Source organism: Musa acuminata, chromosome BXJ2-2 (genome assembly GCF_036884655.1).
Source record: "Musa acuminata AAA Group cultivar baxijiao chromosome BXJ2-2, Cavendish_Baxijiao_AAA, whole genome shotgun sequence".
NCBI classification, from domain to species: domain Eukaryota; kingdom Viridiplantae; phylum Streptophyta; class Magnoliopsida; order Zingiberales; family Musaceae; genus Musa; species Musa acuminata.
Window position 1 is genome coordinate 28263098 of NC_088339.1, and position 25768 is coordinate 28288865.

At 40.6% G+C, this 25768-nt stretch overlaps 4 protein-coding genes and 1 long non-coding RNA gene across 12 annotated transcripts; 2 read left to right on the forward strand and 3 right to left on the reverse strand.

The window, feature by feature from the left end:
• Positions 1 to 392: 392 nt before the first annotated feature.
• Positions 393 to 9435, reverse strand: LOC103975660 (uncharacterized). 3 transcript variants are annotated; one of them, XR_010484559.1, is made up of 13 exons: positions 9169 to 9435; positions 8976 to 9071; positions 8183 to 8266; positions 7881 to 7955; positions 7589 to 7669; positions 7230 to 7357; positions 6854 to 7126; positions 6525 to 6699; positions 3483 to 3535; positions 2714 to 2831; positions 2305 to 2504; positions 1732 to 1933; positions 393 to 873 (listed from the first exon to the last, which is right to left on the reverse strand). XR_010484559.1 is itself a non-coding variant. In XM_018822447.2 (13 exons), the coding sequence occupies exons 1-12, from the start codon at positions 9397 to 9399 to the stop codon at positions 1751 to 1753; spliced, it is 1728 nt and encodes a 575-aa protein (XP_018677992.2). In that variant the 5' UTR covers positions 9400 to 9425; the 3' UTR covers positions 393 to 873; positions 1732 to 1750. The 3 variants fall into 3 exon arrangements, 2 of the variants coding, with proteins under 2 accessions (XP_018677992.2, XP_009388956.3); XM_018822447.2 differs by having other exon boundaries at positions 3483 to 3566; positions 9169 to 9425; XM_009390681.3 differs by having other exon boundaries at positions 3483 to 3566; positions 6854 to 7121; positions 7228 to 7357; positions 9169 to 9425.
• Positions 9436 to 11031: 1596 nt separating this feature from the next.
• LOC135605821 (pentatricopeptide repeat-containing protein At4g02750-like) lies at positions 11032 to 14470 on the reverse strand. Its single transcript, XM_065096323.1, has one exon. The coding sequence runs from the start codon at positions 14206 to 14208 to the stop codon at positions 11971 to 11973; it is 2238 nt and encodes a 745-aa protein (XP_064952395.1). The 5' UTR covers positions 14209 to 14470; the 3' UTR covers positions 11032 to 11970.
• Positions 14471 to 14621: 151 nt separating this feature from the next.
• On the forward strand, positions 14622 to 17417 carry LOC135605822 (actin-depolymerizing factor 11-like). The gene is made up of 3 exons (XM_065096324.1): positions 14622 to 14782; positions 15632 to 15897; positions 17025 to 17417. Exons 1-3 carry the CDS (start codon positions 14762 to 14764, stop codon positions 17173 to 17175), a joined length of 438 nt encoding a protein of 145 aa, XP_064952396.1. The 5' UTR covers positions 14622 to 14761; the 3' UTR covers positions 17176 to 17417.
• A 2546-nt stretch (positions 17418 to 19963) lies between these two features.
• Positions 19964 to 21479, forward strand: LOC135605823 (uncharacterized). 3 transcript variants are annotated; one of them, XR_010484560.1, is made up of 4 exons: positions 19964 to 20296; positions 20433 to 20917; positions 21045 to 21269; positions 21444 to 21479. XR_010484560.1 is itself a non-coding variant. In XM_065096326.1 (3 exons), exons 1-2 carry the CDS (start codon positions 20036 to 20038, stop codon positions 20904 to 20906), a joined length of 735 nt encoding a protein of 244 aa, XP_064952398.1. In that variant the 5' UTR covers positions 19964 to 20035; the 3' UTR covers positions 20907 to 20917; positions 21045 to 21479. The 3 variants fall into 3 exon arrangements, 2 of the variants coding, with proteins under 2 accessions (XP_064952398.1, XP_064952397.1); XM_065096326.1 differs by having other exon boundaries at positions 21045 to 21479; XM_065096325.1 differs by lacking the exons at positions 21045 to 21269; positions 21444 to 21479 and having other exon boundaries at positions 19970 to 20296; positions 20433 to 21033.
• On the reverse strand, positions 21329 to 25588 carry LOC108951778 (uncharacterized). 4 transcript variants are annotated; one of them, XR_001976398.2, is made up of 5 exons: positions 25414 to 25588; positions 24710 to 24896; positions 22664 to 22826; positions 22452 to 22536; positions 21329 to 22371 (listed from the first exon to the last, which is right to left on the reverse strand). It is a non-coding gene; the product is annotated as an uncharacterized LOC108951778 (long non-coding RNA). The 4 variants fall into 4 exon arrangements; XR_001976399.2 differs by having other exon boundaries at positions 21329 to 22385; XR_010484561.1 differs by lacking the exon at positions 24710 to 24896 and having other exon boundaries at positions 21329 to 22385.
• Between the last annotated feature and the right edge of the window lie 180 nt (positions 25589 to 25768).

Genomic DNA, 25768 nt, shown 5'->3' on the forward strand with positions numbered 1-25768 from the left:
CAGATATTTTAGGTGAACCGCTGAAATATGTTCCTAACAACAAATCTATGAAAATCTTAAATCACTTGTTTTGTCTCGTGGTGGGCTTCAAGTCGTACTTCATGCCTTAAATTCTTGGGAGAAGTCGAGCCTTTCTACGGTGAAGTATAAGGGCGAGAAAAAAGAATCAGTAGATATGCACGAGCCATATGGAATAAGTTAAAAGAATTTCTTTCCGAAACTGGGATGCATGTACATCCGCAGGACCAATTGTCTCCTATGCCGATGAATCTTTCAAGTACCCGACGATAGATCCCTAACCCCATTTCCTCAACATTTAGAACATTTAAATCCTACAAGCATTTCATGTAACGACAGAAAGGGGACCGAGATTAGCATGGATAGATAGGGACTAGCAACTTCAACGGAAGAATAAATTACGAGAATTTCCGGAGCAAATACAGTAATTTTCTATAGCAAAATGATCTATTCAGCGAAATGAAGAATGTTATAGTTTAATCAGTAAAACATAGAGATAAAAAAAGTGACTACGACGGGCGATTCTGGAAGGAAACATCAATGATCAAGTGACGAGTTCGACGGTCTCTGGAGGTTGAATTTAATGCTTCATCACACCGAAACATTGCAAGATGAGTAACATTGTTGAGAAGGTATCCTGACCTTAAATTTGCTAGCGAACAGGATTCATGGCACAGTAATGGCCAAAAGACAGAGAGAGTTGGCAGTACACACACTATGCTTTTGCATGCAAGGTTGCTGTTTTAGTTCACTCAGCATGCCTTTGATTTCTTCTTTCTTCTATTTCCATCCAACTAGAGCTTCACATGATTCTAAACAGTTTAGAATGACCGCCGCAATGTCCGATGTATGCACCTACAACACAACAAGGTACTTAATATCATGGCATAAGAGTGTAGAAATCACAGAGCCTAACGATCACTACTAATAATTTATTTTCAGCAACTGAGATTTTCTATCACCCTGACAGTCTATTAGGTTTATAACTAAAATCTAGAGCACATCAGGAACCATAACAGCATCCAACTGATACTGATGAGGTCTAGTATACAGAGTTATAGTCCAACCCCAACTAGCTGGGACAATTTTGCTGCTTGTGGATCAGTAACAAAATTTCAGAAAAGAAAGAAAAAAACAGAAACAAAATTGGATCTTAGTAGCAACTTAAAACACTCCAGTTCCTTCAACAACACACACAACCTTTTTAACAAATTATGACAATCTCAACGCCTGATGTGTCAGATGACTCGATCGACAAAATCTAGATGCATACTAATTATAACAAACAAAAGGTAGAAAGGCCTAAATGCTTTCTTAAACAATTGTCAAACTACAGTAGGATAAATTATCTAATAATCTTTTGATAAATAGAAAGAAAGATGGATGTGTGAAAATATCCATTCAATCTCTGAAGAAAAAACTCATTTATGACAATAGATGTACATTTACATGGGCAGTTTCATATATCCATCTATATACACCTACATATACATGCATACAGTAACTTAAAAAAACATATAGAAGTTTCTGATTCAAAAATATATTTTTCATAAGTACACAAAATCACACACATGTACATATAAACAAAGAACCAGTAAAAATTACTTTTTATCATTGCATTGACTGATGTGCATTTCACATCATGAGCCTGGAAGAGGAGTACAATGTCCAAGACTCATGTGCAATTCTATGATTTTAAAGAAAGAAATATACCTTTGTATGCCAGTCTGCATCACTTTCTTCGAGCAATTACTGCTATGTTTCTAGGTGATAAAGTAGGATCAAAAATAGGGAACAAAAACGCTTCCACAGAATTTCCTTGTTCTTGCAAGAACAATAACCTATGAAGCAAAATGTAACTCTCCACCAGTGGCCCTAGAGCTGCACGGAGAGCCCAAAAAGGACCTATAAATTCCTGCATAAGTAAATGATCTGTCAGCTGTCACTTAGACAATGAAATTACTTCATTATTGACAACTGCACTAAAAGCATGTTTTTTGACAATATTGATCATGTCATAAAGATCAAGTCAAAGAAAGCTCAAGAGTTGAAATGTGTAGTTGTCAAAATATTGAACATATGAGACCATTCGTCTGTCTTCAAGTGCATAAATGTTTTCTGAATCTTAAGAAGAACTACTTAGCAAAAAGTTTAGAACACATAAATGAAGTCAATAGATGAGGCTGCACATGAATACCAAGATAAAACTTAACAGATACTGGAGCACAAACAAAGCTGAAAAGAAAATTGAAGTTAGAATGAAGATGAGTACGAAACCAAACTTACAGTATAAGGTTGGGCTTCCTTCCATATCTCCAGTAGATCAATATCCTCAGAGAACATACACCCAAGGCGAGTTAGTCCAGACTTGCAGAACTCTTTAAAAAGCAAATAATTGTTGGATCCCTCAACATCAAACTCTTGGCATCCCTTGGCATTACTGTAACTCAATTTTCCTGATACTTCAAAAAAGCTACACCTGTCATCTACAACAATAGAAAAAATAAACTCTTTACTACTAGTTTCTTGGGGGATGTACTATGTGCAGATTTAATCAATAAAGTAGGATGAAACCTCCTGGAGTTGCATTATTGCAGCATCCATAAACGTGTCGACATCATCAATGACATGTACATTGGATGATCATGGAAAAGTAAGATGGTCCTTGGAGGTTAAAAAAGAAGAATATTTATACCTTTACAGCACAGTTCAGATTCTCGAAGTCTCCTACACTGTTGGCGTCGTAGAGCTTTCCCTTGTCGACCAATTGATGGACTTGACACTAAAATTTCTGGAAAGTATTTGTCCAAAACCTATAGGTAAAAGAAGGTATACTTCAAGAATGTAATGTCTAGAACAATTAATCAAGTAGATATCAAAAAGTTTCAAAATTTATAATTTTCCACTTCAAATGCAAACTTGACACACCAAGTAATGGTTTCTAAATGATTTTGTACTTGTCAGACTCTAACTTAAACATTGGTCAGTCGCCAATGAGCCTAAGATATGAGTTATAATTAGAAAACAAAACATGGAATTTCAGCTGTTATGTACAAGGAATTTTATCCTATATACTTGCAGAGGAATGATGTTCTGGTCAGTCTAATAACAGGATATTGCAATTAGTGACAAAACAGTACCATTTTTTAAAAAAATTAGCACATAAAGGAGACATGAGAAACAACTGCTACAATGAAGACAAATAACTGCATGCAGCATTAATATAACTGCCTATATATCATTACCAATTCTCAGTCAGGAAGACTTTCACACCATAATGATTTTATTTCAAATGAGTATGCAGGTTATCAAGTTCAAATTAGAGAAAACCAGGAGATGAAGGAAAAAAGCAAAGAAACAAAGCTATTTGTGAAAACTAAATTAATATAAAGAAATGGGATGTGGGAATCCAAGTTGAACCAATCAACTAGTTGAGGCTCTAAAGACATAAGAAGTAACAGTACCAGTTGAAAGGCAGCACGAAGGGCATGTACATCAAAATTTTGAAGGGCGGCATCTGCAGTAAGAATTCGCCATCTTTCAGCACTCTAACCAGAAAAATGTGATAACATTTAATCATTTTTGGTCAAACTAAACATCGGGAACCACAATTAGAGAAGCAATTACTTGAACATCTTAACAAGAATAAAATATAAAGATTAAATCACAAACAAAAAACATAAAGAAGCTACTTAAGAAAGGCTTCTAAAAGTAGTTAGAATATATCGACTTTTGTTCTGCAATTACCGATGCTTCTCAAGATAGTAGCCATAATAAAAGTGCTGTTTCCCATGCAAGAATAGCATTCTCTTTAGAGAATACACAAAAGATAATAATACATAAACAAAAATAAAGGCACCAAAAAAAAAGAATAAAGAGGAGAAATTATATGGCATAGTGAACTTTAAAGGTAGTACATGATCAAGCAAATGATCAGCAAAAGAATGAGATTTTAATTTATTTGGACTCCTCGTCTTGGATTTTCAACACCAACCCACAACTTACAACTTTCTTTTCTTTTTATCCATAATAAGAGTATGGCATTTTGGTTTTCAAGCTAAAACTAGACATAAAATAATCCCTCTAGCTATAACATACACACAAATAAAAAAGTCCACAAAAGACAAGATGAAGATAAAGATGTAGCATAGTAATAAGAAGGGTCCGCAACATGTTCCTCCACCTCTCGCCTTCTTTTTGCTCTTTCATGGATGTCAGGCTCAAGGCTGAGGATATGCAAACCTCTTTCACACATCATAAAAGATCTAAACCAAGACATGAGAAGAAACTTCTTTGCATGATTTTAGGACAATTCACAGAGATCACATACTTTACATGGTAGCTTATTAGTTATTAACAAGGACCAATTGAAGGAACTAATTAATTTAGATAAAATTCCCTTCGAAGGAATGTAATAAACTGTCATTTCGTAGAAATCTTAAGAAACAGGTCATAAATATCTAATAAATCTATCAAATTTATGTGCAACATAATCTGGGATAATTACAAATTATCCCTTATAGATAGACCTCCTTAGCATCCCAATCCTTAGATTTAAAAAATTTATATTAGAATCCCTATAGTTATGAGAGTAAAACATCTAATTCCATTTATCCTAGCGTGATCAGTTTTATCGATGGAACACGAAAACAAATGACAAAAAGATAATTTTAACATTTTAGTTGATGGTGGTGGACGATGACACTGCTAGGGGCCGCGGGTCAGGGTCTGCAGTACCGAACTGTACCGCCCGGTACGGGCGGTACGTACCGGTCCGACCGGTTGTCGGTACGCGGACCGCCTGTTACCGATCCGAGTGCACTGTAGCATTGTAGCCGTGCTACAGTACTCGGCACACCTGGGTGTACCGCTCGGTATACCGTACCGTACCGGTACCAAGCCCAGATCGAAATACCGGTACGGTACGGTATTGCGAACCTTGCCGCGGGTGACTGTTGTGGACGAGGAGAGTGTCGATAAAAGGTGAAGGCTGCTTTGCATTTGCGTCGATGCCGACACAGTTGCTGAGCGACCCTTTTGCCGCTTTGCATCTACAACAACGGTCCTTTCGTCGCTCAACAACAACGTCGATGCTGACGCTGACGCAGATGCAGAGCAACAAAAGGGCCCTCGGATAGCTGTTGTGCATGAGGAGAGTAGCGACGAAAGGTGAGGGTCACTCTACATATGTGTCGACGCCGACACAGTTGCCAAGCGACCATTTCACTGCTCTGCGTTGACACCGACGCAAATTCAAAGTGGCTCTCACCTCTCGTCATCGCTCTCCTCATCCACGACAACCACCGGAGCGGCCTTTTCGTCTCTCAGCAATTGCGTCGACACCAACACAGATGCAAAACAGCAAAAAGGTCGCTCGACAACTATGTTGACACTGATGCAGATGTTGAGCGGCCCTTTTGCCGCTCAACAACTGCATCAATGCCAACGCAAATGCAGAATGGCGAAAGGGCCGCTCAACAACTACGTCGGTGTCAATGCAGATGCAGAGTACCCTCACCTCTCGCCGTCGCTCTCCTCATCCACAACAGTCACCCGTGGCCCCCAGTGGCGTCGTCGTCCGCCACCATCAACTGGAATGTTAAAATTATATTTTTTGCTTTTTGTTTTCATGTTTCCGTCTGTAAAACTGACGACGTTAGGGTAAATGGAGCTAAATGTTTCACTTTCATAACTATAGGGATTCCAATGTAAATTTTTTAAGTCTAGAGATCAAGATGCTAAGAAGGTCTAACTACAAGACATAATTTGTAGTTAGCCCACATAATCTAAAAAATTTATCAGTTAAGTTAGGTTTAGTCACTACCACTAAAGTTCAATAAGTTAGAGTTTATTGTCTTCGCTTTTCATTTCTTAAGTCTTAGCTCATAAGTTACTCCATGGATCAAACTTGTATCAAGTCAAGACATTCTAATTTTAGTCTATAAAGTTAAATGTCAATAATACAAAATCATCTAAAGAAAAAATCACAAAATCATCTAGAAGCCGAAATTTGATTTATTTGTGTTGACCTGATAAATTTCTCCAAAGGTTCAAGTTTGTGACAGGCGTCAACCCATTCTAATTTCTTAATATCCAAAGCATTAAATGTTAAAAAATACAGAAATTTCTGCAGAATCAGTGACTGATATCGGTTAAATTGTCTGAAACTGAAAGCAAACTTGTTTGTTTTATAAAATATTATCGACATTAATGGTTCATATTCCTACATACAAAAGGGAGTCTCTATCTCAATAACTTTAGATAATTTCCACGTCTGAAATTCACAGTAAGTTCCATATGTTCTAGAAGGCATGTACATTAATATAATTGGATGACACTGTCCGTGCTCATGTACATACCTCTACAAGTAGATTTAGAGATGAAACAATGATTGATCATTACAAATGGTTAGATCATCTATAGGATGTAATACATAAATAATATACAAAGGGCAAAAACAAGTGTATAATAAGATAAAGAAACTTCTGCACTTTAACTATGTGCACCTGACAAGCAAGATCACGCGCATTTTTTCCAAGGACTAGACTAGACAGTTTAGCAGCATTACTGATTGGGAAGCCACATGAGTTGTCAGTCTTCTCTAAACAGTCTTCAGAAAGTAAGTTGTAACAACAACCAATGCCAATTAAAGCTCTAACATGTTCGCAGCCGACAAAGGACCTACATGGCAAAGTTTTGAATTGAGAACAGCCAATTATAGTAAGAACAAAGATTCAGCACTGAAATAATCATCTAGATTTGCATCATAACAAAAAAAAAGAGTAGATCGTGACACTAGACCCACTAAACAGGTTCTGAAATCATTGATATTCACCTAAGCATGTTCACTGAGAGGTCACCACAAGCATGGAGTCCGGCAAGAACGAAAAAGGCACTACTGTGCTGTTGTTTATTATATAAATTAATTGCTTTAGCAACGCTTGGCTTTGAACTTTCAGAGTCACCAAATTCAGATTTATTACCACGTCCCGTTGATTCTTCAGTATTGTCCTCACATAAAGAAGTGATACTTAAATCTGTTAGTGCTTCACTTGAGAGAATATTGCAAGTGATGGTCCGAGGCACTTTGAGATGTGGGCTTGCTGAACTAGTAGATTAAATAAGTTTAGTTAATGCAGTGGAGTAAAGAGTATAAAGTATAAAGTAGACATAACCCAGAGAACAAATGCACCATCATAAAGATATTACACTTTTTAGCTGCATAATGCTTTTTAATTCTCTCTGCCCGGGCATTTGTAACATTTGCATGGTGCAAAGAAGCATCAATTGCTATGACAGGATGTTGATATTGAAACGATAGCGCTTGAGCAAGATAACCCTAACAGAACCAGGTAAAACATTTTTCAGCAGCAAACTCCAAAAAGCAATGCAAGTAACACATGTTAATAAGACAAAGGCCAAGTTGCCCCTTATAAGGGAATAATTTTTTTAGGAAAACAGGCAAGTCTTGTCAAAATGGATAATGCCATTGTTCTAATGCCACAAGTTTGTGCAGTAACCACACAAAGACAAGCTCTTTATCATGAATTGATAGAGAAGCAATGTATACCTGACCAGAACCAACATCAATAATTGTTTCTGCTCCAGAATCATGCGCAATCCAACTGACAACTGCAGCAAGTATCTCCACCTGGTACACAACGAGTTGCCTTGTTTAGCTATTAATGAGAAAGAGAATGCTTTAATGATGGATAAAATAAAGAAAAGCAAGGAAATGGTTGTTGGAGACGTATCACAAACACAAGAAATCATCATATTCGACTCTGCAAGGACTGGGGAATAATCATCCTGGAAATTCACATAATATAAGAGGCATTGGCAATGAGCACTTTGTTACATACTTCATGCTTTTTCTTCAAATTCATGCCTTGAGCAAGAACAGTACCCAGTGAAGCTACATGCAAATTAGGTAACATCTGCAAGAAAATAATAATTTTGTGAGAAAACACAATGACAATGATTTTTTTAATCTTGCATAATCGGAACAGGAAGCAAAATGACCTAGAAAGTCAAGATTCAGGCATATAGCATCCTTATAACAAAGAAACACCCAGTGAATAACAATTTCAATCATTCAACAATATCAAGTGCACAAGTACTACAATTGAAACACAATTTCCGAAAAGAAGTGACAAAAACGTACCTGGTGCATCAATTCTCGCTCCCGCGGAAGGACGAGGAACCTTAAGTTGCACAGAAATTGTTTAAGTGAATCGGGCCAGTATTCCTGTTATACAGATGAATACAATTTAGTAAGTTCTTAATTCAAGTGCATTCATGATACTTGTGCATTTGTAGGCAAATGATACAGGAAGAGAAATCTGACTCTTCTAAATCTTTCCTCTTTCAGCCCCAAGTAATTGACTCTTTCTGTTGTGAAAGACCCATTTACATGGATGGTAACACATAAAAACAAAAGGAATCCATTGGGATAAGAGTCATAGCAGTACAGACCTACTTAACACCAAATAAATACTAAACATGGAAGTATACTGATATATAAGTGATCTACCTAGTGGCCTCTCGCTTCAGAACCCAACCCGTCTATAGTACCAGTGCATTATCTCCAATCCAGCCAGTGTTTGTACCAAAATTGCAACACAAGATCATTAGGATCAGGTTACATAATATAGACAATCGTAGTTCACCGGATACACTATTGTAGACCTGATTAATGTGGTTTGGATTAAATTCAGTATTTAAGCATCTTCACAGCTTGAACATTATACTAATGCAAAAAACCAATCATAAGATATCTAAATCGCAGCTAAAGAACAAAAGAATTTTGGAATTGTTAAATGCTAAGAGTAGTATTAAGTTAAGGAAGAAAAAATTAAAGATCTCAAACCAAAATTATCTAATATCTAACATAGAAGATACAGATAATATCAAAAACAACAATTAGTCGGTAAATTTCGTCGAGGAGGAAGGAGCACCTGAGCAGAACCAGACGGCAACTTCAAGAGAGCCTCCACAGATTCTTTCCGGAGGCAATCCATCCACTGGTCGTCCACCAACTCCCACAACCTATCCTGAGAAGGTTCCAAAAATCGCTACTGAGAAAAACCCTAACAAGGCGCAGTTTCTCCTGAAACAAAGGGAACGGAGACTAGGGTTTCCAAGATGAACCTTGAAGAAATTGACGACGTGGGCGTCGAGGAGGGGCTTGTAGGGGCGGATGAAATCAGCGATGGCGTTCATCCATTGTAGGGTTTCAGCCGCGGTCTCGCAAGAATAGCGGCGAGGGTGTGCGGCCATCGCCCTCTGCCGCCGTCTGCAAGCAATGAGCGAGCGGTAGTGGCGATGCCGAACAAATATAACGGGCTGCCGAGCAAGCGTTCGGCTCATGTTACGTGGCATGGTTTGGAAGACAAATCATTTCGTTCCACTCATGTTCCATGGCATGATTCATCTTTCAAAAGCGAATGGTGTTCCCTATTCTAAGTAAAATATTGCCACCACCCGTCAGGAACAGAACAATTCAAACTTCGGGGAGCCACACACTCTGAAAAGACCTCCTAAACTTAGGATTTCTGGTAATCGAGAGAATGTTTATGGCCTCCAGTGGGACGAGCTATTCATTCTTGGAAGTCTGCTGCTTCTCTTGAAACGACGATGGTTCCCTGGAAGGGTCTCCTCTTTGCGATCCTGCTAGTAATCGCAACAGCCATCGTTAGCACTTGCCATGCTGCTCGCCTGCTGTCGGAGCCTTCCGTCGACGGGAATGATACATCATCGATAGCCACCTCACTGTCGACGAATTCTTCAGCCACACCAGATTTATCAGCATTGGCAGGAACGTCGCTCCCGGCCGGTCTTCCAAATCTTTCAGAACTGCCACCTGGTACTGATTTAACTGCGTTGGCTAGTTCGCTTCCGGATGAAACCAAAGCTAAGTTGGCATCATCGGCGGGGGTGTCGCTGCCGGACATTCCCGATTTGCCGGACCTCTCAGTGAACATACCGGAGTTTGCGATGCCACCAATTACCTCCCCTGTGTTCACTATGTTTGGGCATGAAGTCCATCTGCCAAATCTCTCTTCCATGGTGGGGAATCACTATTGAGAACCTGCATAGATTTGATGAAGTAGGATCATATCCCTACTGTGCCATCCTTGGAGGTTTGTTATTGCAACAACATCATCTTGTGTGTCTTGTTTTTGTTTGAAGTTTAGCCAAGCAAAATACATGGATGTTTTCATCTGTTTTGTATTCATACATTCGAAGGTGCAATTTCACCAACCATTTACATCATCTTGCTGTTAAGTCCTTGTTGCATGTGATAGTAGATTGCTTGTGTGGTTTAGAAGATCAACAATCTCATGTCATCCTACAAAATGTTCTTCTGTTCTAATCTCCAATTTAGTTTTCTTTCTAGCTCAAAGAAACAATGTTCTATAAATCACCACAAGTATCTTCACAAATAGGAGTTTATCCAATTACAATTGATAGCATTTTTTCCCTTTGAAAACGAATACATGTTTGATATTCATATCCGGAAAACAATTTGTCAAAACTTTACTGTCTTCCGAATATTGTGAATCTTCCACGGAGTCATGTCAAAATGAATGGTCTGTATATGATGCGAGAATGAACTGCTTATTTTTGACATTTGAGCTTATGATTAGAAGTTTAATGACTCTTTTACATGAAGAAGGGAAAATGGAGAGTCTGATATCGAACACATCTGCATTGTATGGTAGTTTATCCAGTAACACCATATGGTCAGTGAACCTCCCAAGTTTCTCCTGGAACTGCCATGCTCCGAGTTTCTCCTGGAACTGCCATGAGTCCTCTTTCACATGTCGTGCACAAAGCTGACGGTCCGAAGCAAATCACTGTAACACCATGTAGTTCGGAATGAGGCTTCACTTAGCTGACAATACAACATATGATCTGTATGGAATTCGGGTTCGATGATTCGTTGACTTGAAATCATCTTTCGAATGAAAGTTTTCACGGAGGTAAAAATTATCACAGAAAAATCAAGCATAAAACCGAAAGAAAACAACTTCTATTATTTGTAAAGTTAAAGCTTTGACTAAGAGACTTAAAACAATGAAGATAGAAGTGTAAAAGAAAGATTATAAGTGCGTGAAAATGCAGATTGTTTTTGGACAACACGTCAGTGCTCTCGGTAGGTTGTGGTCACTGTTGATTTTCGGTCTCCTCCTCTCTTTGCTGCTAGAACCTCCTCCTGAGGTTTGGACAGCATGCAGGAGTTGAGAACTTCTTGCAGTAGCTAGATGAAGATTTGGGGTGGAGTCTTAGACTATTGGAATGAGAGGAAGAAGGTTGCAACTGGAAGAAATTGGTTGTAGTGATGCAGAATTCTTGCCTCTCTTCTCTTTTCGCTGCTCTGAGGTTGCAAAACTAGGATCGACTAGCTCTTTGCTGAAGGTTCCCTGCTTACCCTTTGTTTTGTAAGGGGAGCGGCTTGTCCTTTTTAGGGTCTTCCTTGTGAGGCATGGCACCTAGAATTCCCTCGCAGGGCTGTCGCACCCTTCTTGCTTGATGGCTGCCCCTCTTTAGGTGAGAGTCATCCTGATCCGAGTCCTATCATGACTTGGATTATGGTGAGAGGACTGCTATTTCTTAAGCTTGAGCTTTTCTTGACCGAACATGATTGAATGGGATTGAGATCATCCCTAATTAATATATAAGCAACTCAACCATATGTGTGGGCTTGAAAGTCCAAGAAGACAATGCACTGGAGTGTCAGGTAAATCTTAAAAGAGATTCATAAAAGTAACAGGTTCTTGATGCCCATGCTGCAACCAACTGCCAAATAATGCAGGCTGATGGATTCAGCTACTGTCACAAACGACAGCAATCTAACTTCAAATGCTTCAAGTCCATGATCATACAGTGTGATTTATGATATTTGCAGGCTTCGGACAAGAGAAATTTCATACCATTTAAGTCTAAATTCTACCCACAACCTAACAAAGAAGAATCATACATATGCCCTATGTTTCTCATTTGTGCATTCAGCACTCTTAAAACCATGAAGACCTCTGCTGCCCTTGGCTTTGTAGAATCATCAGAAGAGAAAGAATGAACTTCATTCTTAATTTCAATCCAGCTGCGTGCAGGTTGCTTCCAAACTCCTCTCTCTTTCATCAAAACCCTCACTCTCTCAACTTCAGCCCAACTACCAGCCTCAGCGTGTATGTTTGACAAAAGCACATAATTTGAAGTATTGTGAGGTTCAAATTCAAATAACTTCTCAGCAGCAACATTTGCAACTTCTGGATTCTTATGCATTCGACAGGCACCAAGTAAGGAGCCCCATATGCTGGCATTTGCCTTGATTGGCATTCCCTTAACCAGTTTCAATGCTTCTTCTAACCTCCCAGCACGACCTAGCAAGTCAACAACACAAGCATAGTGCTCAGCCACTGGAGTCATTGGGTAGTCCCTAGACATGGAGTAAAAAAGTTCTAATCCATCATCAACCATTCCTGCATGACTGCACGCAGATAAAAGACCAATGAAGGTGACCTCATCGGGAGCAACCCCATTCTTTTTCATTTCCCGAAAGATTGAAATTGCCGCTTTTGCATAACCATTCAAGGCATGGCCAGCAATCAATGAATTCCAGGAAACAAGATCCACGGATACCATCTCATCAAAAACCTGTCTCGCTGTCAAGATCCTTCCACACCTTGCATACATAGTTATCAATGCATTAGCAGCAAAGATATCAATAATATGTCCACTTTTGAGAAGAAGATTGTGGAGTTGAGTTCCAACCTGCAAAGCCACTAGATTAGCACAACCACTGAGAGCACATGCAAATGTAGACCAATCAGGATCCTTCCCTTCCTTTCTCATCATCTTGAAATGCTGGAGTGCCTCCACATAGAACCCATTTTGGATGAACCCAGAGATTACACAATTCCAGGAAACCCTATTCTTTTTTACCATTTCGTGGAAAAATTGAATTGCTTTGTCCATTTGACCATCCTGAGCATAACCTGCAATCATGGTATTCCAAGATACCACATCCTTCTTTGGCATTCTCATAAACAACTTCAAAGCTTCATCCATTCTTCCACATTGTGCATAGCCAGAGATCATTGTATTCCAACAGACAACATCCGGAGTACTGATTTCCCTGAAAATATGATGAGCTTCATCCATCTTCATCCTCTGCACATACCCATTAATCAGTGCAGTTTGTGCCACAACATCTTTAAATGGCATCATATTAAGCAAATTTCTTGCTTCACTGAGCTTCCCAATGCGAACATATCCATCAATCATTGTCGTCCAGGATATCGAGTTCCTCTCTGGCATTTCCATAAACAATTGAGAAGCCTCATCGACTCGCAGACAACGAATATAACCTGCAAGCATCGCATTCCAAGAAACCACATTCTTCTCGGGCATCTGATCAAATATTCTCCTGCCCTCGACGATGCAACCACTCTTGCAGTATCCATTGAGCAGCGTCACCCAAGAGATAACATTTGGGTCTGGAATTCTCCTAAAACACTCGAATGCTGAGACCAAATCTCCAACCCTAACAAAACCCTCGACCATTAAATTCCATGAAACTACATCTTTCTCTGGCATCCAATCAAAGAACTTTGAGCCCATCCCCATCTTCCCGTTCTGCGTATAGCCAGAAAGAACAGAGTTCCAGGAAACCAAATCCTTACACGGCATAGAATCGAGCAACTCAATGGCATCTTCAAATCTACTACTCTTCGCGTAACCCGAGATCATTGCGTTGTAGCAGACCGAGTTCTTCTCCCCAGGCATTCGATCAAAGAGACGCCTGGCCTCCTCCAATTCTCCATTCCGGGTGTAGCACGTGATCATCAAAGTCCACGAAAATACATCTCTCTTGTGCATTCTGTCGAACAGCTCAGCCGCTTCAGCGACGCAGCCATTGTGCGAGTAGCCGGCGATCATGGTGTTCCAAGAAACAAGATTTCTGTAGGGCATTTGATCGAACAGCCGTCGCGCTTCCACGACGCGACCATTCTTCGCGTAAGCTGAGATCATCGAATTGTATGTTACGGTGTTACGGTTCGTCATGCCACGGAAGACGCCGATGGCTTCCTCGATCCTGCCGGACTTTGCGAGCTGCGTTAACTTCAGATTCTGGGTGAACACCAGGCTTCCTCTGCAGCCTATGGCTCTGAGCTGGGAACTCATGCTTTAATCGGCCGCCGAACTATGATCAGAAGCTCAATTTATGACCGTCAATTTATCTCTGCCCGGAGGCATTACTCCGATTCTTCTCCGTTTGTGGCAGAAAGCAATTGGAAGATCACTGACACGAGGAGACGCAGAAAGGTCAGCAAACGATCTGTCTTAAATATCAATTCGATAAAGATTTGGACGATCGAGCGGACTGATACAATACTGAGTATAGTGTATATTAACTTGAATCGCAAGTTGGCTCCTCGATTGTAGTGTCAGCAAACGATCCCCAGAACAAGGATGATAAAAGCGAGATCAGACGGTCTACAATACTTCACCCGTATCCTCATCATGACGCATCACCGTCGGTTGCGGTGTCGCATCGGGTCGAGTCCCGACCATTCTTATTATTATTATTATTTTGCTTTTTGGTGTACGGAGACCACCAGTCCATCAAAAGCCGCGCACAACTGGTGCTCCTCTCCCCCCACTCGCTCGATCGATCGGTCGACAATCTTGCGAGGAGAAAGGATTGGCATGTGAGGAGATCGCCTCCATCATCAGAATGGCCTTCCTTCGATCCCACGTAAGTCATCGCGCATCCCTTTGGCGAGATCGCGTCGTGCCCCCTTTTACATTCGCTTTCCAGTTCGGAGATCTCGTGGTTATCTTCTTGGACTGGCAGATCTCGATGCTCCTTGGTTCAACTTCTATTGGTTTTTCTTCATTGATTCTGATTTTTAGGGTCCTTCAAGATAGTTAGTTTGATCGGATCTGATACAGTTCATTTAGTTGCTAGTTCATAGATTCGTTGAAGTTTCACTTCGTACTGACGATTTAGGGCTGGCGATCATTAAGCGGATTTAAGGGGTCAAAGTTTTGCTTCGTCTGTTTCTGATGCAGTCAGTTGCTAAGCTTGATTAGGTTTTCACTGCGGGGTTCTGTTTGGGTCATTCTAGACCATATTTTTACATGAATGCGTGCGACATAGATTTCACATGTCGAGGTTGTCCTCTATCGTGCAGAGGTCACCAAATTTTACTGCACAACGTAGCTGCTTTGTCAGGCATTTCTTATGAAGTATCGCTTACAGACTATGCAGGCTGCTATTGCAAGTACCGTTGAAGTTTAAAGTGCTCCATTGTTTGTATTGCCTCTGTATATTTAGGTTTCTAGATAGCTAAGATCATGGCAGGATGACAGTGTAGTCGGTAACGAAAATGATTTGCCTCTGTCATGGATGGTTTGAACTCCTAGTTTATATATGACTGGACATTTATTTTGCATTAAGTCGACCCGGCTTTTAATGGACGAATATGAGTTCTATTCTTTAACATCTTATTGAAGTTAAAATCTGCATTCTTAAGAACATATTACTCGTTTTTACATTGTTTTCTCAATGGTACTGTCTGACATCCACATCCACTGATTTTAGTCAAATGCTTCCTCTGGAATGGGTGTCGCTGATGATTGCAAGCATATCTTCTTAGAGCTTCAGAGGAAGAAGACACACAGGTACGTGGTTTTCAAAATTGACGAGAAACGGAAGGAGGTTATTGTGGAAAAGATTGGAGGTGCAACTGAGAGCTATGATGATTTTATGGCTTCTCTCCCTGAAAATGATTGCCGTTATGCGATCTATGATTTTGACTTTGTGACTGAAGAGAACTGTCAGAAAAGCAAGATATTTTTCATTGCCTGGTGAGCCTATTCCTGCCATCATTTTTTATTTAATACGATACATTCTGGTATGCATGGCTAGAATTGTCTGTCTTGAATTCAAAATTTTATCTTAAAAGTTATTATATATATATATATATACACACACACACAATTTGTATAGAAAGTTAAGTGAACTCATTTGTGTTGGGCTGTGATAGGATTGACATAACCTGTTTGTGCCATGTTGTTCCTTCATATAAATTTCTGATGTAGATAATTGGGTAGTTGGCCTGTGATGAAAAGCAGCATAACCTATGCATTTTATGTTGTTGCTTCACTTGATATCTCTTCTAGGTGGTCGAGTGGTTCGCTTAATTTCTCAAAAATTGTTGTATGCAAACAGAAAGGGAGACCTGGAATTGTAGACAGTCGTATGTCTTTTCTCATATATCATTGCCATGAGAAAGGATTAAGTCAGTACTTTCTTAGAATTGAGTATATATAAATTTGTAATCTTAGTGGCTTCAATTAGCTTCACAAACACGATGGTTTTGTTTGTTTTCTAATACTCTATGGCTGATGACTGATGAGAAGATGGGAATAGCTATTTTGTGATGAATCAAGATACAAATTTTCTTCTATGCAAGTCTCAATAAGCCAAACACTGACACTGAAAATAATTTGTTCTAAAAAATCAGTTTATAGAAATTGGTTTTTGACCTGTTGATAAAACCTTTATCTTACAATTAAGAAATTTAAGTTTCTCCATTTATTAATGTTGTGTTTCTTGGAAAATCTTACTGCTTTTGTCATACTTGCATCAAAAAGACTAAATCAAATTAAAATTGAAAGGATGATCATGACAAATAGGTTAGTTGCTTGCAAGACTGATATTTAGTGCTCCTAACATCTGGCTCAGTAAGCATTTCAAGTGGTTAGACGTAACTTCCTGTCCAAGCTATTTGCCGCCGTCTGTTTAGATCACTTTGACCAATCTTGCAGAGTTACATTTTCCTTTAGGCAGATGTAGTAATATTAACAACATACAATCAAACTTTCTTTCTTAATGATATATTCCTATGAATCAGATGTTTCACGAAAATGTCAATTCCCGATCACTGATTGCATTACATTTTCCTTGTATTTCTTAAATTAATGTTGGTCAGGTCCCCTTCTGTTTCTCGAATCCGGGCTAAGATGTTGTATGCAGCCTCCAAGGATCGGTTCAGGAGAGAACTGGATGGTGTTCACTATGAGCTTCAGGCTACTGACACCTCAGAGCTGGACCTCGAAATCCTTAGAGAACGAGCACATTAAAGTGAGCCTTCGACAGGCCTTGGGAGTCTCATCAGACATGGTAAACTTCATGATCTCTGCAGTGCTTATGGCTTATGGCATCTTCAAACTTAAGTAAATATTACAACCATGTGTTATTATGCTGCTGGAATATATTAATCATGTTATTTGGACACTTTATATGAATGGTGAAGAAGGCTTGTAAACTGATACGACCTCTTAAGACATGATTCGTATGACTATTATTGTCAGTATTGATCTAAGTCACTTTCAAGGAAAGTTGTATTGAACTGTGGGAACATGCATCCATCCTTTGGAAATTGCCCAACCGCGGACATGATTAGCTAGAAGGATACAAGGCTATACGCCGATTGCCATGGAACAGAACTGTCTTATTCTATTGGGAGGAAGAAGGCGGATGATGGATCCTGTAATTGAGAAGGTCACAGCTACGGTGGAAATGTTGGACTTGGTAAAGATCCTCTGCTGTCAATCTATTCATTGGTGGTTTCTCAAATTGTTTCTTCTTTCCTCCTAGTAAAATTGACTTTTCTTTGTGGTGCATAGACAATTAATTGAGTAGAAGAACCGGTGAAATTTATGAGTTCCTTAAATCATATTGAAAATTTAAGATGGATATGGATAAAAAAACAGGTATGAGTCGTATTAACTTATGTAATTAGTCATGTTTTATTACTATTACTATTATTATTATTATTATTATTATCATTATCATTATCATTATCATTATTTTATTTTATTTTATTTTATTTTATTTTATTTTATTTTTTATTTTATTTTATTTTAGATAAAGAAGACATTGCATTCATAAAGAAACTTCCACGCTTTGTTGCACTTACGTGAATAATTCTGATTTGTAGAAGATAGAGAGGGCAACTCGACAGCTTGCAAGTTCTGCGATAGCTAACGAGAGAAAGGCATTGGTTTGATAGTGAATGAATTGGACCCATAATTCGAGTCGGACCACATAATCCATTTCGAAAGATTAATTGATTATTTGACTTGTATACCAATTTTAGGTGATATGATTTTTCTCATCAGTTTTCCAGATCATGGTTTCAATGTCGGTTGGACAGCTACCGACTGTTCTTACTCGTCAACCAAAGTTGTTGAGACATTAGATTTGCTTAGTGCATTGTTGGATCTCCGTATGCGATCCTCTTATACATCATTAAATGTATTTTTTTTAATATTAAATTTTTTATATAATAAAAATATATTATATATATCACTTGATATTGTAATCAAGATCGACATCGACCATGCTTTTTTTTTCTAGATATCACATGCATAATTTATGTGGATCATGTGTTTAGATAGGTACAGAAACCTAATTGGTATCATTATTGATTTTAATCATCTCTCACCACAGTATGGTTGTAATCATGATTAAAAATATAATGAATATTATTTTCCTTGAACGACATATATATACTCACAAATCACACATGGATCAACTACGTCTATGCCCAATCAACATCCACTACAATGCCGGGTCAACACTCACCTTGCGGATGATGCCATCAACTACACAACATGGTTTCTTCTCAATTTAGCTAAATTAATTTATATCCAATAGCATGTAATTAGGGTATTTTCGTGATACACGAGGGTTCCCGGGGCATATTGAGCTGATTAGATATTATTGATTTGATCGTAAAAAATATATTGTTGAAAGCATCCTCAACATAAGTTTTATAGATTAGATGTTCAATTTGACATTCTCCTCCGCCCATTCCATCAGTACATAATTCTTGAATTTGATTAGTTGCGACATCAAACTAAGTGGAACGGACTTCGTCATACAAAACAAATGGTCAAAATTTACATTATTTGCACACGTTTTTTTTTTTCTCTCTCTCTTGAATTTTAGTCTTTATCATCAATTAATGACCATAAATACTGGACTTTGTATAAGCTCAATGTTAGTTGGCAAATTAACTTGGTAGTTCGCCATCATGTGGCTAGCATCGCATGGAGTTCCATAGTCATCAAAATCTTTCAGATAGGAAGCTACCGTCGATGTCGACTTGGATAAGATTTTAGTCTCACATCGAACACAGAGACTCATTCAAGCTGGATCGGATCCACGTAAGAATCGAGACTGAACACAAAATGTGACGATCGAAATCATCACATTTGCCGTGTGCTTGACGTCGGAACGTGGCAATGCATTGGCAACACAATTCATGTGAAACAAATCTAGAGAGAGAGGAGGAGCGGATATTGTGAGAACATTAAATGCGATACATGGAACTTTAAACGATCTCTCCATCTCCGAGGCTCTGATGCATTAAATATCAAGGCATTCAATGACAGCAACCTCTTGCATTTATGGATGCAACCCAAGTAGAAAAGTCCATCTAACTTGAGTCTGCTTCGGCTCAAAAGTCCATCGGAATACTCCCAGTGTGTTTCCCCGAGTCAAGCCTCTCATTATGGCTGCATCGCTGCACCCATGTCCACAGCCACACAACGTGTCGAGAGAGAGAGAGAGAGAGTCGTAGAGTGTCCGTTTTACTACGTTACCTCGCCCTATTACCACCATGTCATTAGCACACCCCAAACATAGATGAAGTTGTCACAGATTGCTGATCCCAAAGATGGTACTCAAGGAGTGAGTGAGAATCACAAGATGGCAGTGGCAGGTGGATCTGAGAGGGATCGAGCGAGTTATTCCCAGGGGAAGGTGAATCCAAGAGCTTGCAGACATAGAGCTGCGTGATGGGTCTCGTCCATTATTTACCATACGGGAGACCAAATGAGAGAATGCGCAGATGGACGCCCTACTCGCAGCCAAATTAGCATTTAATTCCTTTGTTTGTTGGTCTTCTCTACCCTTTGTTCCATATCTCGTGTGATGGTGTCCTCCCACCCGCTCTCATTAACTGCGTCCGCAAGCACATCCCCTGCATCTACTTCTTCAAGCTTCCCGTCATTCTTAGAACCGCCTGTGCGGTTGGACCTCTTGTCGTCGATGGAGGTCGAGGTGAGCTTAAGGGAAGGGAAGACGGGTCCGGTGACCCTGGACCTTCTCGGTGGCGGCGTGGCGGTCGGGCCTAAGGATCTTGATCTTGGCTTGAAGCCTTCCTTCGGTTGCCATGGCGATCTCCACCCACTGGTATGCTCCTCTTCCTTTGTTTTTTATCATGTTTACGTTGCGGAACCATGCAAGGTTCACGTGATCGACGTGAGATTGGTAGGAATCAGCAGCTCCGACTAATTTCTGATGGTGCATGGTGTGATGTGAGTTGCAGGATCTTAACCTGCTTCCGGATGACGTTTTCGGCCGGAAGAAGAAGGCGGCGGCGGCGCCGTGTCCCCGGAGTCAGAGCGTGTGCACCATCGAGCAGGTGAAGTGGGCGCTCGAGCGGGCGCAGCGCGAGTCGCGTGGCAGGGTAACGGCGCAACGGCGGGGGCAGGCAGCGCCGGGCAGCCCCGGCTACTCCTCGCCCTCCTCGTCATCGTCGTCGTCGGTCACGACGGTGTCGACGAAGCGGCAGGCGGAGGACGGGCACGAGGGCGGGGAGGAGGGGTCGGAGGACGGGGAAGACTCAGGCGGGGGCGGCGCAAGTCTGGTGGCGGCGGGGTGCCCCAGCTGCCTCTCCTACGTGCTGATCTCCAAGGCCAACCCGCGCTGCCCCCGCTGCGAGTCGCAGGTGCCGCTGCCCACTGCGCCGCAGAAGAAGAAGCCACGAATTGATCTCAACCTCGCCCTCACTCCCCAATAAGCCTTCCTCATGTATAAAAAGATCATCAATTTATAGCCTTGCATCTTTCTTTCTTTTTTTTGTTGATGATTGTTAAGATAGAGAGGATTAGTTCATGTATTCCAGACTACAGATCTTGATTGCTCAACCTTCTTGTAGATTAATCAACATGTTCTGTCGGTGTGTATGTGTACGATGAAGCTGTGCTTCACGAGGCTCTGCATTCTGCTACTTCTCCTTCCTTCTTCTGCATGGCCAATGAAAGAAACACTGTGAAGGCATGACGGACGTAGCGCACAACCTGTGAAGTGGCATACGCCACAAGACATGCAATAGGACAAGCTGCTGGTTGTAAAGATGCACACATTGCGGTGGAAGTGCATGGTACGCAACATGCACATTTAACCTTGCTTTAAATAATACGCAGTTCGAAGCCTCCAACAAAGAACAAAGGGCCAGGCTTTGAATTTCGTGCAAGCAAATCAGAAATGGAACCTTCCTTTTAGATTGTATGTAATATCTTTCTTCCATCCATAATGTATCCGATGGTTTTAGCAGCAAAAGCTCGGAACGCCGCTTCTTGCGGCAGAGGAAGACCCACGCACAGTTGTGTGATCCGTTTCGTCCATCTCCTCTCATCTTTTCTTTCGTCGAGGATGTGTCGCACGCACCGGGGAAGGAGAGGCAGATAGCGTCACGTCTCCTCCAGCACGGTCTCCGCCGCCATTGATGGCGAGCGCGAAGCCTCGAACGCATTTAATGCGCTTCACGTCCGGTTGAGGCCCCGAGCAAGTTCTACGCCTTTGACCACCGCGTGCCGGTGCACGCGCCTCAGGGCCTGCCTCCTCGTCCGCGCCCCGCCATTCAATGCTGCTGCTGCTGCTTCCTCCCTCCCGCCCGCTTTGTGGAGCGTGGAAGTGATCGATGAAATCCATGGGACCATACTGCTTAGATTACTGTGGTCATCAACAGAAGAGAGATCCCGCCGGTGTTGAACTTGGACCATTCATTTTTCTATGGATCAATCCTCGAAATAGAACCAAGTATCATTCGGCTAAGAGAAGAAGCAAAAGAAGGGGCATCGAGATGATTACCGTCGAGACTCCTAGCTGCAGAGCACGAACCTGGTGACGCCGCGGGATATTACCAGGAGCGCAATGGTGGCGAGATCCGTCGCCGACCACTTGCCACTTGCGCGCCTTTGGACTCGGGAGCAGGCTCTTTCGGTTCGCAGCAGCGCGTCCACCTCCTTGAGCGGGTCGAGGTCAGCCCCCTTCCGCTTCAGCTCCTTCTCGCACTTGCCCAGCGGCGCTCCGCCCTCCCTCTCCCGTGGCATTGGTCACTTTGGCGCGCACTCGTCGTCCGTCTTGTACCGGATGGCCCGTGGAGCAGAGGCAGAAGCCATGAGCCTGGGCACGTACAATCACGAACACAGCCTCTCTCTCTCCCTCGGTCTCTGTTGAATAGTCAATCACTGACGTCGTACCTGGCATCCGCATTCTAAGCAGGAAAACACTTCCAACTTTACCATTGCCACAAAAACGGAAAACAAAGAAGAAGCAGCACCTGTCTAGAAGATGATCATCTCATGTCCGTTCCTTGGTTCCTCTCATCTGGAATAGAATGTCTTGATGCGAGTTGCTGTTGCTCGCTGGTCAGAAATAGATGAATTTATATACATGAAATTATTTAAAGCAGAAAACAAAGAAGAAAAAGCAGGAAAACACTTCCCAACTTTACCATTGCCACAAAAACGGAAAACAAAGAAGAAGTAGCACCTGTCTAGAAGATGATCATCTCATGTCCTCGGTTCCTCTCATCTAGAATAGAATGTCTTGATGCAAGTAGCCGTTGGTCGCTGATCAGAAACAGATGACTGATGCTGTCGTACACAATTATATTTGAGACACAGGAAAGCTTGTGTAACGCCCTCCTAAATTCCTAATAATGGACATACAAACTAAAAGCATGTCAATTCACTAGCAAGAAGAAGATAGGTTCGCTGGAGTTTTTCTCAAACAAAATCCACCATGCAAGCAGTACTATATCACGAAATACAATTTTGTAGAAACCTGTAATATGTCCAAATGAATTTTGTAGCTCTGTAAGCATTTGCAAGCTGATAATACTACAAGACACCAAGGTTCACAATTGCAAATTACACTTTTGTTGCAACAGGAAAGTTCTCAAGTAAAAAACAGCTGCAGCAACATATTTGTAGGGTATAGATTTACAGCGACAGACTAGAATCGAGAAGGCAGCTATTCTTACAAAAACATCATCAATGAAACTTATCGTCCGAGCCAAAAACCAATCAGCCTTACGAATAAAACACAACTATCCAAAATAAGGCACCGTTGATCCTAGCATGAATGTGTTTCCAAGTCACAAAGAGGGTCAATTATCTACGAGAACAATTCAAATGGAAGGACACCGATTCAAGCATGCCTAAGATCAGCAAAACCTGTTAACAGCTCAGGCATTTAATATTGCTGGGAAGGTTATATCAATTAAGACAAAGGTCGATCCATTTTTCTCAAGGGGATGGACATCCTATAAACAATGACAAATTCAAAACGATAGCTTCATTCAAGAGCATGGAAAAGGTCCACCCATAGGGGAGGGGAAAGAGAGGATGATGACAGAATATATCAGAGTAAATAATTATCTGTTACAAAAAATCATGTAAAGATTAAAAATTCCACTATGTGGGGCCATCGGTGCAATGAGATGTGCCAAGGATCACTAGCAGGCAGAAAGTGACCCATTCCAGATGATTTCTTGGACTGCAACAAACATGAACTTGAAGATGACATCAATAATATAATGGTTTTTTCAACCAACAAACAAATATAGATTTAATAGTCTGAAAACAAGGATTTTGCAAATAATAGTAATGTATATAACCATGTAAAAACTATTTGGTTGATGTTCATAGGCAGGGCCGCATATTAGCAAACAGTACAATGACCAGCAGTCCGGCATGTTTTGATGCACTCGCTTTACAAATCTAGAAGTTCATAACCAGTAATGTATGGCCACATAGATCCCTAAACAGTGTGCCTGATTCCTGCTAGATACATATGAGTATAATTGTACAAAGACATGAAAATACATGAAAAATGCTCTTGCTAGAAACGAAATGTGAACAACTAAAGGTTGCTCTTAATCTTATTCATTTAAGGACAACAAAAGACGGTCTCTTGGCGATAATTGAAAGAAGATACACATACTAAAGAAACATAAGCAGATCAATGAAGTACATACAATCTTGTGGAACTGAAAAAAGCGAAGAGTTTAAGACATCTCAATGAATAATTGGACCTACAATGAGCTGCTGTATGTGTTTGGCTTCTGGTAGCCTTCTAGCTTGTCTCTACCTTAATCGTTCTGAAACAAAAATCTTGGTCTAAAAGAGATGCCCTGCACTCCTTAGTGGTTTCTACATGTTACAATTGAATAGGTAAACTAAACGTCTAGGCCATATTTTCGGATCTTCTGTTGGCAATACCAGAGAAAAAGGTAAATAATCTAGCATCACTAAATTCCTATGTAAGAATCAACAAATACAGTTACGAGTAACTGAGACAGAACTATGAGGCTCTTCCATTCATTTGTGCATCATCATCATCTAGTTAGTGAAATAGTTGATCTACACCGGTTAGCAATCAGTTCCTACAGTTTTAGCATGCTCAATTACTGACGAAAAAAATACAATTCTTTGAGAAATTATCAAGCTGAAAAGATATCCTATAGGAGTTTCATCCTTAATAACAGGCAGACAGAGCATGTTCAGGATAACCATGTTCAGCAAAATGACTCACGTGTGTGCCATCCCATGAGGGCACACAAAATTTTAGATTGCAGTGATTTCCCTGCATAGGAAGACCATTTCCTTTCCTCGAGAAGAGGTTTATACTCCGAAGGAGACCAAGGATCGAGAAGCTTCAAAAAAGTTAGCAGAAAGTCTAGGTGGATGACTCTGCACAGTCTGCTTAAGGCATATCCATCCTATAAAATGCAAAGCAAAACATAAGCTAGAAGGAAACTCTATCTAGTGAGAATAGAGGAAACGAAAGCCTATCGCAATCGACATAGAGATCTGAGGATTCTCCATTTGAATCACGATTAGAAACATTTAGCTTCAAAATACAGGAAAAACAGAAACACAGAGATGTTAGCAACAACCGAGGAAAGCACGATCACGTCTTGCTAATCGGGAAAGATATTATGTGCAACTACAACACCTCCAGAAATTGGACGAATGCAAACAGTCGATTCAATGTTTCCACGATATGGTGATTTCTTCCCAAAAGATCCGATAAACCAAAAAAAAACTACAGGTAGATCTACCCTCGAAACGATATTAATTACGAGGATTAAATGAGAGTGAAATATAGAGAGAGAAAGAGAGATCAAAATCTAAAACGGATCGATTCCGAGTAGAATAAGCCGATGAATTCGACAAGAAGCAGGGTTAGAGTCGACGCGAACGGAAAACGAAAGGAATAGGGTTTCCGGGAAGTACGAGTTAGTGCTGGAAGCCATCGGATCGATTCTAGGTTTTGGTGCGGATCTGGACGGATGCGTTGTAGTCCCCATCCTCTGTGAGCACTTCCCGGGAGACGGAGGAAGAAGCCGCTGAGCTCGCGGCCGCGACAACAGTTCGATGTGATATAACTAAATCTGATCATAACTTGCATGACAACGAGGGACGTACATAAAGGGAGTTTTCAATATAGTCGAATTCAACCATAAAATATTTTTTTTATAATGATATAACTAAATCTAATTATGGAACATTAACTAATATTGATGCAATGAAACTAAGATCATGAAGTATCCCAAACCAAATATGACTTTAAAGCATGGTCCAACGACAA